Source organism: Alosa alosa, chromosome 20 (assembly GCF_017589495.1).
Source record: "Alosa alosa isolate M-15738 ecotype Scorff River chromosome 20, AALO_Geno_1.1, whole genome shotgun sequence".
Classification (NCBI taxonomy): Eukaryota; Metazoa; Chordata; class Actinopteri; order Clupeiformes; family Clupeidae; genus Alosa; species Alosa alosa.
Genome location: NC_063208.1, coordinates 28,649,271 through 28,661,795, shown reverse-complemented (window position 1 = coordinate 28,661,795; position 12,525 = coordinate 28,649,271). Strand labels below are relative to the sequence as shown.

The 12,525-nt window shown below is 40.6% G+C and overlaps 2 protein-coding genes across 3 annotated transcripts; both read left to right on the top strand.

Annotated features, from left to right (window-relative positions):
- Positions 1-28: 28 nt before the first annotated feature.
- On the top strand, positions 29-6,012 carry stk3 (serine/threonine kinase 3 (STE20 homolog, yeast)). The gene is made up of 11 exons (XM_048229561.1): positions 29-218; positions 627-707; positions 849-977; positions 1,064-1,178; positions 1,309-1,473; positions 2,142-2,309; positions 2,689-2,826; positions 3,045-3,170; positions 3,326-3,527; positions 3,704-3,876; positions 4,113-6,012. The coding sequence occupies exons 1-11, from the start codon at positions 196-198 to the stop codon at positions 4,269-4,271; spliced, it is 1,479 nt and encodes a 492-aa protein (XP_048085518.1). The 5' UTR covers positions 29-195; the 3' UTR covers positions 4,272-6,012.
- Positions 6,013-6,395: 383 nt separating this feature from the next.
- Positions 6,396-10,218, top strand: LOC125285227 (2-iminobutanoate/2-iminopropanoate deaminase-like). Of its 2 annotated transcripts, none has more exons than XM_048229560.1 (6): positions 6,396-6,493; positions 7,607-7,712; positions 7,919-7,973; positions 8,056-8,124; positions 9,815-9,870; positions 9,992-10,218. In XM_048229560.1, exons 1-6 carry the CDS (start codon positions 6,432-6,434, stop codon positions 10,049-10,051), a joined length of 408 nt encoding a protein of 135 aa, XP_048085517.1. In that variant the 5' UTR covers positions 6,396-6,431; the 3' UTR covers positions 10,052-10,218. The 2 variants fall into 2 exon arrangements, with proteins under 2 accessions (XP_048085517.1, XP_048085516.1); XM_048229559.1 differs by lacking the exon at positions 6,396-6,493 and adding an exon at positions 6,762-6,921.
- Positions 10,219-12,525: the final 2,307 nt, after the last annotated feature.

Here is a 12,525-nt window from a genome sequence, read left to right as displayed (position 1 = left end):
AACACGGAAAATGCCTCCACGTAGCCTGGTGTTTTGAGAGAAGAAGACACTTCGTTAATGCGTTTAGAAGCAAAACTCGGTCATCAAAACAGCTATCTTTTCTGAACACTCGGACAACTTAAGATGAGTTTTAATTAAGTGATTTTTGCATTAGATTTACATATTTGAGTTGTCGAACTACTGTATATTTTAGCCATGGAGCAACCTGCGCCCAAAAGGTAAAGAAAGTGGATTAATGATTATTAGGGAGCTCGATAGCTAACGTTAGCTCTATCGTTTGTCAACTTGGTCAGGCCAGTTAACGTTGGCCAGTAGGTGTCTGTGTATGCTGCTGTGAACACGATTAGCTAGTTAGCTACACAAGTTATATTTAAAGATAGGTTAGACTGAAGAAAATAGTTAAATATCGCTCACAAGCAATGAGCACAATTTCCCCCACCCCCGTTTATGTTAATGGCATCACGAACGGGCTTATGTTACGTTCCTTGGGCCGTTCACAAAGTCTGAAAGTCATATTGTAGAATGGTTTAGCTAATGTCCACTTCACATTTCATGTGAACTATGTGTCATAGGGATGACAAAGTGTTGAAACGCCGAATTAACCAATTACAAATTTTCCTCGGTAGCAAATTGAAGAAGTTGAGCGAGGACAGTTTAACCAAGCAGCCAGAAGAAGTCTTTGATGTTCTGGAAAAGCTCGGCGAGGGGTAAGATGAAATTACGTTGACACTTCATCTATTTTTGTCTATTATCATCTATATTTTATCATCTATATTTCATCTATTATATTTATTTAAAAAGGAAGGAACTTGCTCAGACAACTTATTCGATTTGTATGTGCTGCTTAGGTCATATGGCAGTGTATTTAAAGCCATCCATAAGGAATCAGGCCAGGTTGTGGCCATTAAACAGGTGCCTGTAGAGTCGGATCTGCAGGAGATCATCAAAGAAATTTCTATTATGCAACAATGTGACAGGTAGGTGCTACATTGACTATTGCTTAGTGCCTTAAATGTAAACAAGCTCTTGTATGACTGACTTCCTGTTTACTTTTGTGTTGCAGCCCCTATGTAGTGAAATACTATGGCAGCTATTTTAAAAACACAGACTTGTGGATTGTCATGGAATACTGTGGAGCGGGGTCGGTTTCAGACATCATCAGATTGCGCAACAAAACGGTATATATATTGAAGATCTTTGTAAATAGTGAGTTAGTGCCTTTAAATCAGTGCTGGTGTTTAAACGGTGCATTTAAATGGTCAATGAAAGCTATGCTGATAATCCTACCTTACATGGTGTCTTCAACAGCTCACTGAAGATGAGATTGCCACCATCCTAAAATCCACCCTAAAGGGTCTTGAATACCTACATTTTATGAGGAAGATCCACAGAGACATAAAAGCTGGCAACATTCTTCTTAACACAGAAGGGCATGCCAAACTGGCAGATTTTGGAGTGGCCGGACAACTCACAGTGAGTGGCAGGGTTTTTTTTGGGGTGGGGTGGGGGGGCAGTCAGTTTTGGGGAATTAACCAGATACATTCTCACTGATATTACGGACATGACTTGATTTTTTTTGTGTAAACTGTTTCTGGAGGAAAAAAGCATGAATATCAACTGGCATATTCATATTCAACTTTACCTTTGTGGTCTGTCATGTTGCAAAGTGCATTGGGTAAAGGACCTTCTCTTTTTGTTTATTCAGATTGATCAGTTCACACAGTGTTGACAGCCTGGCAAGGAATATAGAAGTTAGAAACTTTGAGGTGGAATATGTAACACAGAATCCATATTCTCTGTGGTGTACCATACTTAAAGGTGCTCTAAGCGATGCCACACGTTTTTTAGGCTAAAACATCTTATGTCACTTACTGCAAACGTCACTTAACCAACTGCTAGCTGTCTGTGTCCTGAATACACTGTAAAAAAATGCGATCTCTGTGGACAGCCCAGGCTCTAAAAACGGCAACAAAAACAACCTGGGCAAACCTAGCACATAAAAACATAACAAACTCTTCCAGCAAAGGAAGAAGCGAGCTAGCTCTCTGTTTTGTTTGAAAGTCAACAGAAGTGACGTTACCCAGCATCACTTAGAGCACCTTTAATGTGGCTGACCTCTGTTTGTGCCCTTTGTGCTACAGGACACTATGGCCAAAAGGAACACCGTGATTGGCACCCCATTCTGGATGGCACCAGAGGTGATTCAAGAGATTGGCTACAACTGTGTGGCAGATATCTGGTCGCTGGGCATTACCTCCATAGAGATGGCTGAAGGGAAGCCACCATATGCAGATATCCACCCCATGAGAGTAAGTCTAGGCAGTACACTATGGACAGGCTGAATGGAAGTTGTTGCTTTTTACTTGTTAAAGATCTGCGGTTTCCATGCTGCAGAGAAAGGGATCAAAACTCTTTTGTTGTTCTGTGATCATAACTAGGCATAATAGTTTGCAGTCCAATAGAATCACTCATTTTGTAGAGAACTGGTTGCCGTTATCAGATACATTTTGGATTTAGTGGATACTAACTTGGACTGGACTTTCTGGGTAAAATTAGCAAACCAAAACCTAGTTATAACAATGTATAATCTAATGTGCTTTTTCCGTTCAAGTCATTGTTGTCTTTCATTTCATAAACAGAAAGGTGATTTTTTTTTTTTTTTTTTTTTTGTGTGTGTGCCAATTACAGGCTATTTTCATGATTCCTACAAATCCACCACCAACTTTCCGTAAGCCAGAGCTGTGGACGGATGATTTCACAGACTTTGTGAAGAAGTGCCTGGTGAAGAACCCGGAGCACAGAGCCACGGCCACACAGCTCCTGCAGGTGAGTCTGGCCATCCAGATGGCTCAAGGTGACCCTCAAAGCTGCACATCTGCATATCAGAGATGAAATAGAGAGGTTTTAGCTGAAAGCTCAAGCGTCTGTTCAGGCCAGACACAGGTCAGCGGCTTAATTCCACAACGCTCGTCATTTGTCGTCTGTGCCAGCTGTTTCATCCTTTTCTCTCTCTCTTTTTTTCCCCTCAACATTTTTGTGTCCAGCATCCATTCATCACCAACGCAAAGCCGGTGAGCATCCTGCGGGATCTCATCACCGAGGCGATGGACATGAAGGCCAAGAGGCAGCAAGAGCAGCAGAGAGAGCTGGAGGAGGAGGAGGACAACTCGGTACGAACGCGCCATCTGTTTGTGTCTCTCTGTGTCTCAGAGAGCTGCTGTCGAGGGCCTGCCTGTTCTTTTCTACTTGAGTGTGTCCTGTCTTTACCATGGTTGGTCATTGACTGTACAGTGTGCAACTTTGTGCCCCTTTGTGGCCACTGTAGGAAGAGGAGGTGGAGGTGGACTCCCACACCATGGTGAAGTCGGGCTCGGAGGGGGCAGGCACCATGAGAGCCACGGGGACCATGAGCGACGGAGCACAGACCATGATCGAACACGGCAGCACCATGCTGGAGTCTGACCTGGGCACCATGGTCATCAACAGCGATGACGAAGAGGAAGAAGAGGACGTTGGCTCCATGAGGAGTAAGTTTCTTCATCCTCTCTAAATACCATCCTGGAGTGGTAGGTAGTGAATGTCCTCCAACAGAACACATTCTGCCGTATAGAATATAAATAGTGAGCATGAAGGACAGTGGGTGACCGTGACGAGCTTTGCACTGAAGGCTGGAAGGTTCCATCTTGTTATTCCTCTCCTTTAGGAAATGCTACCAACCAGCAAGCACAGCGGCCGTCCTTCATGGACTACTTTGACAAGCAGGACTCCAACAAGGCTCAGGAGAACTACAACCATAACCAACAAGACCCGTACCTGATCCCCAAGACCTCCTTCCCTGAAAGCTGGAAAGTGCCTCAAGATGGGGACTTTGATTTTGTAAGTACATCTGCTGTCATGGTTTTGCTCCATTTGCATGTTGTTACCAAAAGCACTACGAAGCTCTTACATTCTTACTAGTCATTTCTCTTCTTTATCTCTGTGTTTGTGTGCTTTTGGTTGGTCTGTTACACCATATCTGCATATTGTTATCTGTGTGCCTGCAATGCCCACCTCTTTATTTCTCTGTGTGTGTGTGTGTGTGTGTGTGTGTGTGTGTGTGTGTGTGTGCGCAGTTGAAAAACCTGGACTATGAGGAGCTGCAGATGCGTTTGAGTGCGCTCGACCCGATGATGGAGCGGGAGATTGAGGAGCTGCGCCAGCGCTACACAGCCAAGCGGCAGCCCATCCTCGATGCCATGGACGCCAAGAAACGCCGCCAGCAAAACTTCTAAGGCCCAGGCTGAGGGAGAGGAGCAGATGCTTCAATAAGAGTAATCACCATCACCTCATCCGAGTGGTGACCTTGAGGCTTCTGCTAGGTGGAGCCTGCCTTCCCATTATTATCATTTTCTTTTTGGGGATGGGGAGTGGTGTGTTTCTGAGACTGACTACTTCAGGTCATATTTTGCAAAATGACTTTTGAAAAATAATTGTATTGTATGATAAATTGGTTTTGATATACTTTATCATGTTATTTCCCCTCCAAGAATCTATATCGGACATGACCTGCTATAGCAATACCCTTTGGGCCGTTCATAGATACCGTATGACAAAAGAAGGAAAGGCTTTTATGATTTGACATACCAACAATAAGTATATTACTGCACAGGGGAAAGGGAATATCTGAAAAGAAAGATAATGTGATAATATTGTAAATTTCCAGTATCTTTTTACCACTGATGAAATATTTTGAGAAATGACTTCTCAACCAAAGACAATCACATGAAGAGAATGCCTTAGACTGTTTTTTGACGCTGTTGCGCTGCTGCGTTTGCATAGTAGATGTATTCCTAATAATATAAACCACTTTAGTGGCATCATGTACTAATCTTAGACTCAAAGTGAACAGTTTAACTCATGATTTGGCTGCAAGGTCAAACTGAAAAAAAACTGACTAATGAAAATGTCCTTCAAGGCCTCATTTCCAAGTCTGACCATTTCTGTTTACATGGTCTACATCTTAGTGAATGTGAATAGATTGTTTTTATTGATTTCTTGGTTCCATGTTTTGCAGTGAGGATCATGTTGTTGAATGTTTTCAATCAGACCTTTCTGCTTTCATTTGCAGTGTGTAACTCCTGAAGTAGACTCTGTACCTTTTTCTTTTGCTCAGAGTCGTGTTCTCCTGTACCTCTGGATTCCATGAGCTCTCTCAGGGGCCCTTAGAAAACGAATGCCACGTCTGTTAAGTTGGTATGACCTAACCTGGCTCACACTCAGTACTGTAATTGGAGATGGAGTAAAGGGGTTGGAACAAGTCCCACTCTTTATTTTGCTGACTTAATTAAGTTAAAACAAAACAAAAGCCTCTACAGACTTCCATGTTCCGTTCATAGAAGGCACGGTTTTGTAGTAGTCACCAAATATTCAATTTCCTGATTAAATGTAGGCTTTGATGATTGTTAGGTCTAGGGACCAGAGTGCTTGTTTAGTCTTTTCAGCTTTATCGTAGGATAATGGCTCAAGAACAAGGACACACTCGTACAGAAATCTGTATGCTGAGCTTTGACCAGACCATGCAGTAAGAGTATTTTGAAGCATGCCTATCCTAGTTCCTTCCGTCTGTTCTCTGTGCTTTCTGGCTGTCACAGATAGCCACTATGAAGGATGATTGTTATTTTACTTTGTTGGACAGCATTAAATGTAAATGTCAGATTTCAGCATCGCCTGTCTGTCTCTAAACCACAGGCCCACTAAGAGCAGTTTCAGTCATACCACTTTCCTTTTACTTCCTGCTTTGGTGTTGCTAAAAGTTAGCATGCACAGCACACCTACATGAAAGTGCATAGATGCCTTATTTAGTAGTTTGCATTTGTGTTCGCAAGTGTAAATGTTTTGTCCTTTTCTCTGACATGTACAACTTTTTTTTCTTAAAGAAAACTAATTTATTGTTTATATGTAATATTATACCAAGTTTTGTAACACCTCCCTAGTATGGGTTTCATGAATAAAGGTCAATACTAAATAACTTAAGCAAGACAGCATTTTTGGGCTTTTGATCTTGATGGGCTTATGAAAGGAACCTAGAAAAAGTCCCTATCTGCAGAGTTCATTAAGAGACAGTCCATAAATCAATCCAAACACCTGTTGTTACCGTAATGAATAGATAAAAAGACATCCATAAAAACTAGGGTGTTCGATTTAGATTACTGATTTAAAATGAGTGGCGATGAGCATAGTTAAGTTGAATTATATAACTATTTTGCAAGTTTTAAAGTGTTTAGTATGGAATGTATGGGGTAGGCTATATTATTTTCATATGCGCCAATATATCAGTTATTGTGGTAGTTGAAAATTTAAGCAACAGCTGAATCTTAAGTAACTGTAGTCTACTCTGTGCCATTTCTGTCCCATTCCTGTCAAAAAAAATCATAGCCAGTAGTTGGAACAGCATGGCGACAGTTAGAAAGATCATCCATACAGATACCGCTCCAGCAGCAATTGGGCCGTACAGGTAGGTTGCATCTATAATGATTGAGTTGATTCATTTTGTCAGCACATTTTGCATAATTTGTCATGCTAGATCATTTTGTTGTTTAGAGCTTTAGCCTCAGTGGACCAAACACGTGATGGTCCTGAAAAATATTGCCAGTGTAGGCCTACTTTTAACACGTTCTTATTTATGCAGTCTGGTTCCTCGTGCGTGAAATAAGGAGTAGGCACAATGCCAAGAAATCAAACATTTACTAGCCTATTTCATGGGCGGGTCAAAGGGTATCCCAAGCTTATTGCAGTAGCCTAGTTTCTGAAGTCGACGTTGGTGTGAGTTGCTGAGGTGGAGACAGTTAATTTTCTAACCACAGTTACAATGACTACAATGGATGCTATTCGGAGGAAAATACCATATACACCTAAAGCACCCATACGACAGGGAATCTACAGGTAGGTTGCGGCCGTTTGAGTTTTTCTCAGTTACCTTTAATAACCCCTTTAATTCATGTGTGTGTTTAAAAAAAAAACAATGGGTATTATTTATAAGTGAATGTGGAAGTTGGGTAAGCTCAAGCAATTAGGCTACTTGGACAACATAATGGTGCCTAGCCATCGTGCACTTGATGCGAGGGGAGTTGCCAAGTCAGCCAATGGTTGTCGCTGCAATAGAGATCATTATCTATTTGATCAAAGTACAGAACTGTCAAAGTCTTTGTCAAAGTTCTCTTTTAGGGTGCTAGGGATTTGCATATCAAAATGTTTTACTACCTCAAGTATTTGGCAGGTGTTGAGATAAATCTGATTGCATTGCATGCAGTGCTGGGTGAAATTGCCTGCAATGTGACATATTGTGCAGCAGGGGGCAGGTTCCCTTACAACTTTGCCTGCCCTGCATTGTGTAGTGCAGAAATTATTTCTTCATTTGGCTTCTGATGTTCTACTGAAAGTTGGCAATACCACTACCTCTGTTGTTTTCTTTGACCAGACCGATACGATACACTTTTGGACCCCCATTTGCCAGAGTGGAATTGAGTTGATTTTGAAACGTATCACTGTGGCCCCTAGTGTGATGCAGCCTTGACTGAGGTGTTAAAATATCAATGAATTCATTGATTAATGTATGTTGTTTTTGCAGTCAGGCTGTGGTGGTTGACCGGACCATGTACATATCTGGACAGCTGGGTCTGGACACGGCATCTGGGCAGCTGGTCCCAGGAGGAGTACAAGCTCAGGCCAAACAGGTGAGACACGTCTGCAGAACAGAGTGGTGTGAAAAAGGGATCCTTTTCTTATGGATAGGACAACATGCTACCTAAAGCCTTTAAGTGTTCTCCACGATTATACTCTCTCCTAAAGTTTGCAAGGTATTAGCGGTAGCATCCTCTCTGATTTCTTAGAAATATTCAGTATTTATAACACTGTAAAGAGGTATCATTCTCTCTCTTAGGCACTCACCAACATGGGTGAGATTCTGAAGGCTGCTGGATGTGGCTATGAAAATGGTAAAATATTAAACGTATTTATACCTTTTGTTCCCTATTAAAATAAGAGTCCCTCTCACACCAGTTAATTCTTTTTTTGCAGTTGTCAAGACAACTGTCCTTTTGGCTGACATGAACGATTTCAACAATGTCAACGAAGTTTACAAGCAGTGTAAGTAAATGAGCCAACTGTAAACTGGAGAACACCAGTAGGCCTCCAAGTAGGCTAGACACTGATGCCAATGTCAGGCGGTTAACATTTAGACAGAGCTGCATGTGAACATTGTCCAGTAAATCTCATTGGAAGAAATATTTAAAACCTCTATATTATGTTCCAGAAAAAACATGAAAATAAGCATAGCTGTATACATTGCACATATAAATTTATATATATTTTTTTTATGCTAAGAATTTCCTGGTAATAAAATATGTAATGGGTCAATTTTGACGCTTGTACACAGATTATCCGTCAATGTTCCTGACACTTACAGTACATCTGTCAGTTCATTCCTCCAAATTGATTGATGAATCCTCTAACCCACCTTGTAGTGTAGTTTTTTGCACGTGGCACTATACATAATTCTGATGGATTAAAGACATACTACGAAGTACTACTATATGTACTAGAAGTAGTAGTAGTATTGCTTATATAGCTTTAGACAAAAGCGTCTGCCAAATCCCATAACCATAACCAAGTACAAACACCTGGTAGTGAGCAATTGCAATTTTAATGTTGCATTGATTTTCTTTGTTTTCTTGGGATTTAGGTACATCAAGGTAGCATTGAGCCATTTACAGTGGCATGCTGGGTATTCTTTATTGACACAGTTCACAAGTGTAACAGTAGCCATGGGTCTGTGTGTAAGCGGAGCCAGGGAAGTGCTATGAAATCTAAGCCTTATCCTCCAGAACCGAGGACTACCTGTCTATGTGTGCAGACTCCCACCTCAGGGAACTTTCCATGACCCAAGCCTTGACCCAAGACTGGGAATGAGGCAGAGTATAACCCCCCAGGCATATGTCATTTTTTTAATGGCTTTTCCGGTCTTTTGAGATATTAACAATTAAGAGCTTCCTCAAGGGTTCTAATGCTTTCGCTAACTGAGCACTTGGTTAAAGGAGAATTCCGGTGTGATATTGACCTAAAGTGTATTGAAACATGATACCGAGTGTGAACGTATGTCTCATAGCCCATCTCGGCTTGTCCCCTGCACTCCAAAATCTGGCGCTAGTTAGCCGATGCTACCAACAGCTTTTTCAATGGTGGTGCTTCGGCATCGGGCTAGCCATGCAAATAAATCACTGTTTTACACCATTTACGAGGCTCAGTGTATCTCCACACTGGTAGACTTCCGAGGGCCCTGACATTTAAAACATGCATGGCTAGCCCGATGCCGAAGCACCACCATTGAAAAAGCTGTTGGTAGCATCGGCTAACTAGCGCCAGATTTTGGAGTGCAGGGGACAAGCCGAATGGGCTATGAGACATACGTTCACACTCAGTATCATGTTTCAATACACTTTAGGTCAATATCACACCGGAATTCTCCTTTAAGCGAAAACTACTGCTGATGTTCATGATACTTCACATAGACAAGGTGGTGTTGTCCTATTCATTTCCTAAGAAAACAGAATTACGACATACATGCAATTGACAGTATGCCAATAGGTCTACATCAGTCAAACTGATATATCTGATGTGCTTGAAAAAGTATGTGTTAAAACTTCCCTTAAATAGAGCCATTTTACTTGGCTTATAGCTATACATTATAGCTATACAGATCACTCATATTCATCACAAGGCTTAGTGTTTAAAAGCCCCAAAATTCAGAACTAAAATTCACACCTTTTCTCTTTTACAGTTTTCAGCAGCAACTATCCAGCCAGGGCTGCTTATCAGGTTGCTGCATTACCGAGGGTGAGTATGTTTACTCTGTGGAGGGATATAGAACTCCACATACTCTGACCCCTTTTTGTATTCCTTTCATCAATATTTACCATATCAATCAGTGACCCCATCTCTGTCCCCATCTCTGCAGGGTGGTCTTGTAGAGATTGAAGCAGTGGCTGTTGTGGGGCCCATCACTAATGCTTCCTGACTAGCCGGCCCAAACAAGCATAAATTGTGAATAAACTGAAGATAGAACCAATATCATTAATTGAAGAACATCAGTTTCTACCTCAGTTTCTACCAAAATAGATTTTAGTCTGCCAGCACTGTTTTTCTTTTTTTTTTACATAAAGACAAAACATTGTGTGGACAGTGGTCTTGCATCATGTCATTGTTTTATCTAACAACAATTTTCATGTAAATTGTGTGTATTATCTGAAACTACTGGTACTTTTTAATTATTGCGCTAAAGTCTGTAAAGTTGTAGATACATGGGGCAACTTTTTTAGAAATGTTGCTGGGTAATCACATAACAATTTCAATTTATTCTGATTGGATGATCATGACTTTGCTTACTGATAATTTAAGTTCTCCAGAAAAGAAGATATTGCCTAATATCTATGGGAATGTGCCAGAAAGAACCCCAATATTTAGGACCACTTGCCAGCAACATGTATCATCAGCTTAACATTACAATATCTACTTTAAATGTGTAACTACTTGCAAGTAACTTGTATAGAAACACCACTGATAACCAACACAACAGGGTCTTCATTGAAATGTGCTTGATCCATTGCTTTACCACACCAGCAATTGTGCAGTGACTGAACAAACCGTCTGCTTGGGAAAAGCCACAGGCTTCAACGGTATCTTCCACAGTCCAGTTAGGCAGTCAAGCTGACATACGACACTAGTGCTGACAGATATGCATCAAACATTAAGCAGGCAACATGAAGATTCTTCTTGGAGATGGAAGAATAATACCGGATTTTAAATCCTAACGTTTACAATGGTTTCAGAGATGCAAATGAGTTGATACTGTCTTGCCCTCTATACCCATGCCAGTATGACTGGCAGCAACTTACTTTCAGGTTCAACAGGCACATTTTCAGTTGACCCTTTATTTCAGGTTCAGAAAAGGACAGTGGATAAAGGACATTTAAATCTTTGCAAATTATTTGGCTTTCAATTGTTTAAATTGTATTGGATCATTTGTAAGGAAGTAACAATGCAAAATAGCCTTAATATTTGTTAAATAAAATGAATTGTACAACCCCAAAACAGAAAAAGTTGGGACGTTGTGTAAAATGTAAATAAAAACAGAATGTGATAATATAAAAGTCTCGTAAACCCATATTTAGCAGCAAAAAGGACAACATATCAAATGTTGAAAATGAAAATTTGGACTATTTCATGGAAAATATATGTTAATTTTGAATTTGGTGCCAGAAACATGTTTCAAAAAAAGTTGGGACGGGAGCATGTTTACCACTGTGCTGCTTCACCTCTTCATTTAACAAAATTCTGTAAATGTTTATGAACTGAGGAGACCATTTGCTACAGTGTTGAGAATGAAATGTTGTCCCATTACTTCCCGATATAGGATTTCAGTTGCTCAACAGTATGAGGTATTCTTAGTCATGTTTTTCATTCCATTATGCACCTAATTTGACAAATCTGGACCGCAGACAGTCCATCTTAGCACCTGGACTCTTCCTCTATGGAGAAATACTATTTAAATATGTGCAGAGTTCATTTTGGCATTGTTTTCCTGAAATATTCAAGGTAGCCCCTGGAAAAGATATTGCCTGGATGGCAGTATATGTTGCTCAAAACCTGTATACAACATTCAGAATTGATTGTGCTTTGCCAAATGTGCAAGATGCCCATGCTGTAGGCACTAATGCTCCTCCACACCGTCATAGATGTTGGGTTTGAAACTGAGCACTAAAACAAGTTGGAAAGGTTGGATACTTGGATAGGCCCTCTCTTCTTTAGCCCAGATGAGTCCATGATTTCCAAAAAGAATGGCAAACTTTGATTGGTCTAACCACAGGACCTTTTTCCACGTTACCTCAGTCCATTTTAAACAAGCCCAGGCCCAGATAAGAGGGTGGTATTTTCTGTATCATGTCTCAATACAATTTTAGCTGTAACATTTTGGCTGCAGTTTTTGAATTGAGTATCAAACTGTGCACATAGAAAATGGTTATCCTGAGCCCATACAATGACAGGTCTGGTGTTGATGCAGTGCCATCTGAGGTCCAAAAGGCCACGACCATCCAATGTGTTTTTTAGCTCTATCCCTTGTTTGCAAAGATTTCTCTGGATTCTCTGAATGTTTTAATAATATATGTCCTGTAGATGATTAACTCCCCAAATACGTCACAATTTCACGTTAAGAAGCATTAAAATGACATTGTTTCATCATTTGTGCACACAGGTTTACACAGAGTGATGAATACCCCTACATCTTTACTTCTAAGAGACCCTGCCTCTCTGGGATGCTCTTTTTCATACCCAATCGTGTTACCCTAATTAGTTGTAAAACATTCTTCCTTTTGTTTTCTTTATCATTACACAACTTTTCCAGCATTTTGTTACCCCATCCCAACTTTTTTTGAAACATGTTGCTGGTATCAAAGTCAAAATTAACATATTTTCCATGAAATAGTCAAATTT

Bases quoted from the DNA above. Each gene is read 5' to 3' on its own strand.
- stk3 (XM_048229561.1), top strand. From the start codon at position 196: ATGGAGCAACCTGCGCCCAAAAG. The intron at 978-1,063 runs GTAGGTGCTACA...TTTGTGTTGCAG, and splicing joins ATTATGCAACAATGTGACAG to CCCCTATGTAGTGAAATACT. The intron at 1,474-2,141 runs GTGAGTGGCAGG...TTTGTGCTACAG, and splicing joins GAGTGGCCGGACAACTCACA to GACACTATGGCCAAAAGGAA.
- LOC125285227 (XM_048229559.1), top strand. From the start codon at position 6,848: ATGACTACAATGGATGCTATTCGGAGGAAAATACCATATACACCTAAA. The intron at 7,713-7,918 runs GTGAGACACGTC...TCTCTCTCTTAG, and splicing joins TACAAGCTCAGGCCAAACAG to GCACTCACCAACATGGGTGA. The intron at 9,871-9,991 runs GTGAGTATGTTT...CCATCTCTGCAG, and splicing joins AGGTTGCTGCATTACCGAGG to GGTGGTCTTGTAGAGATTGA.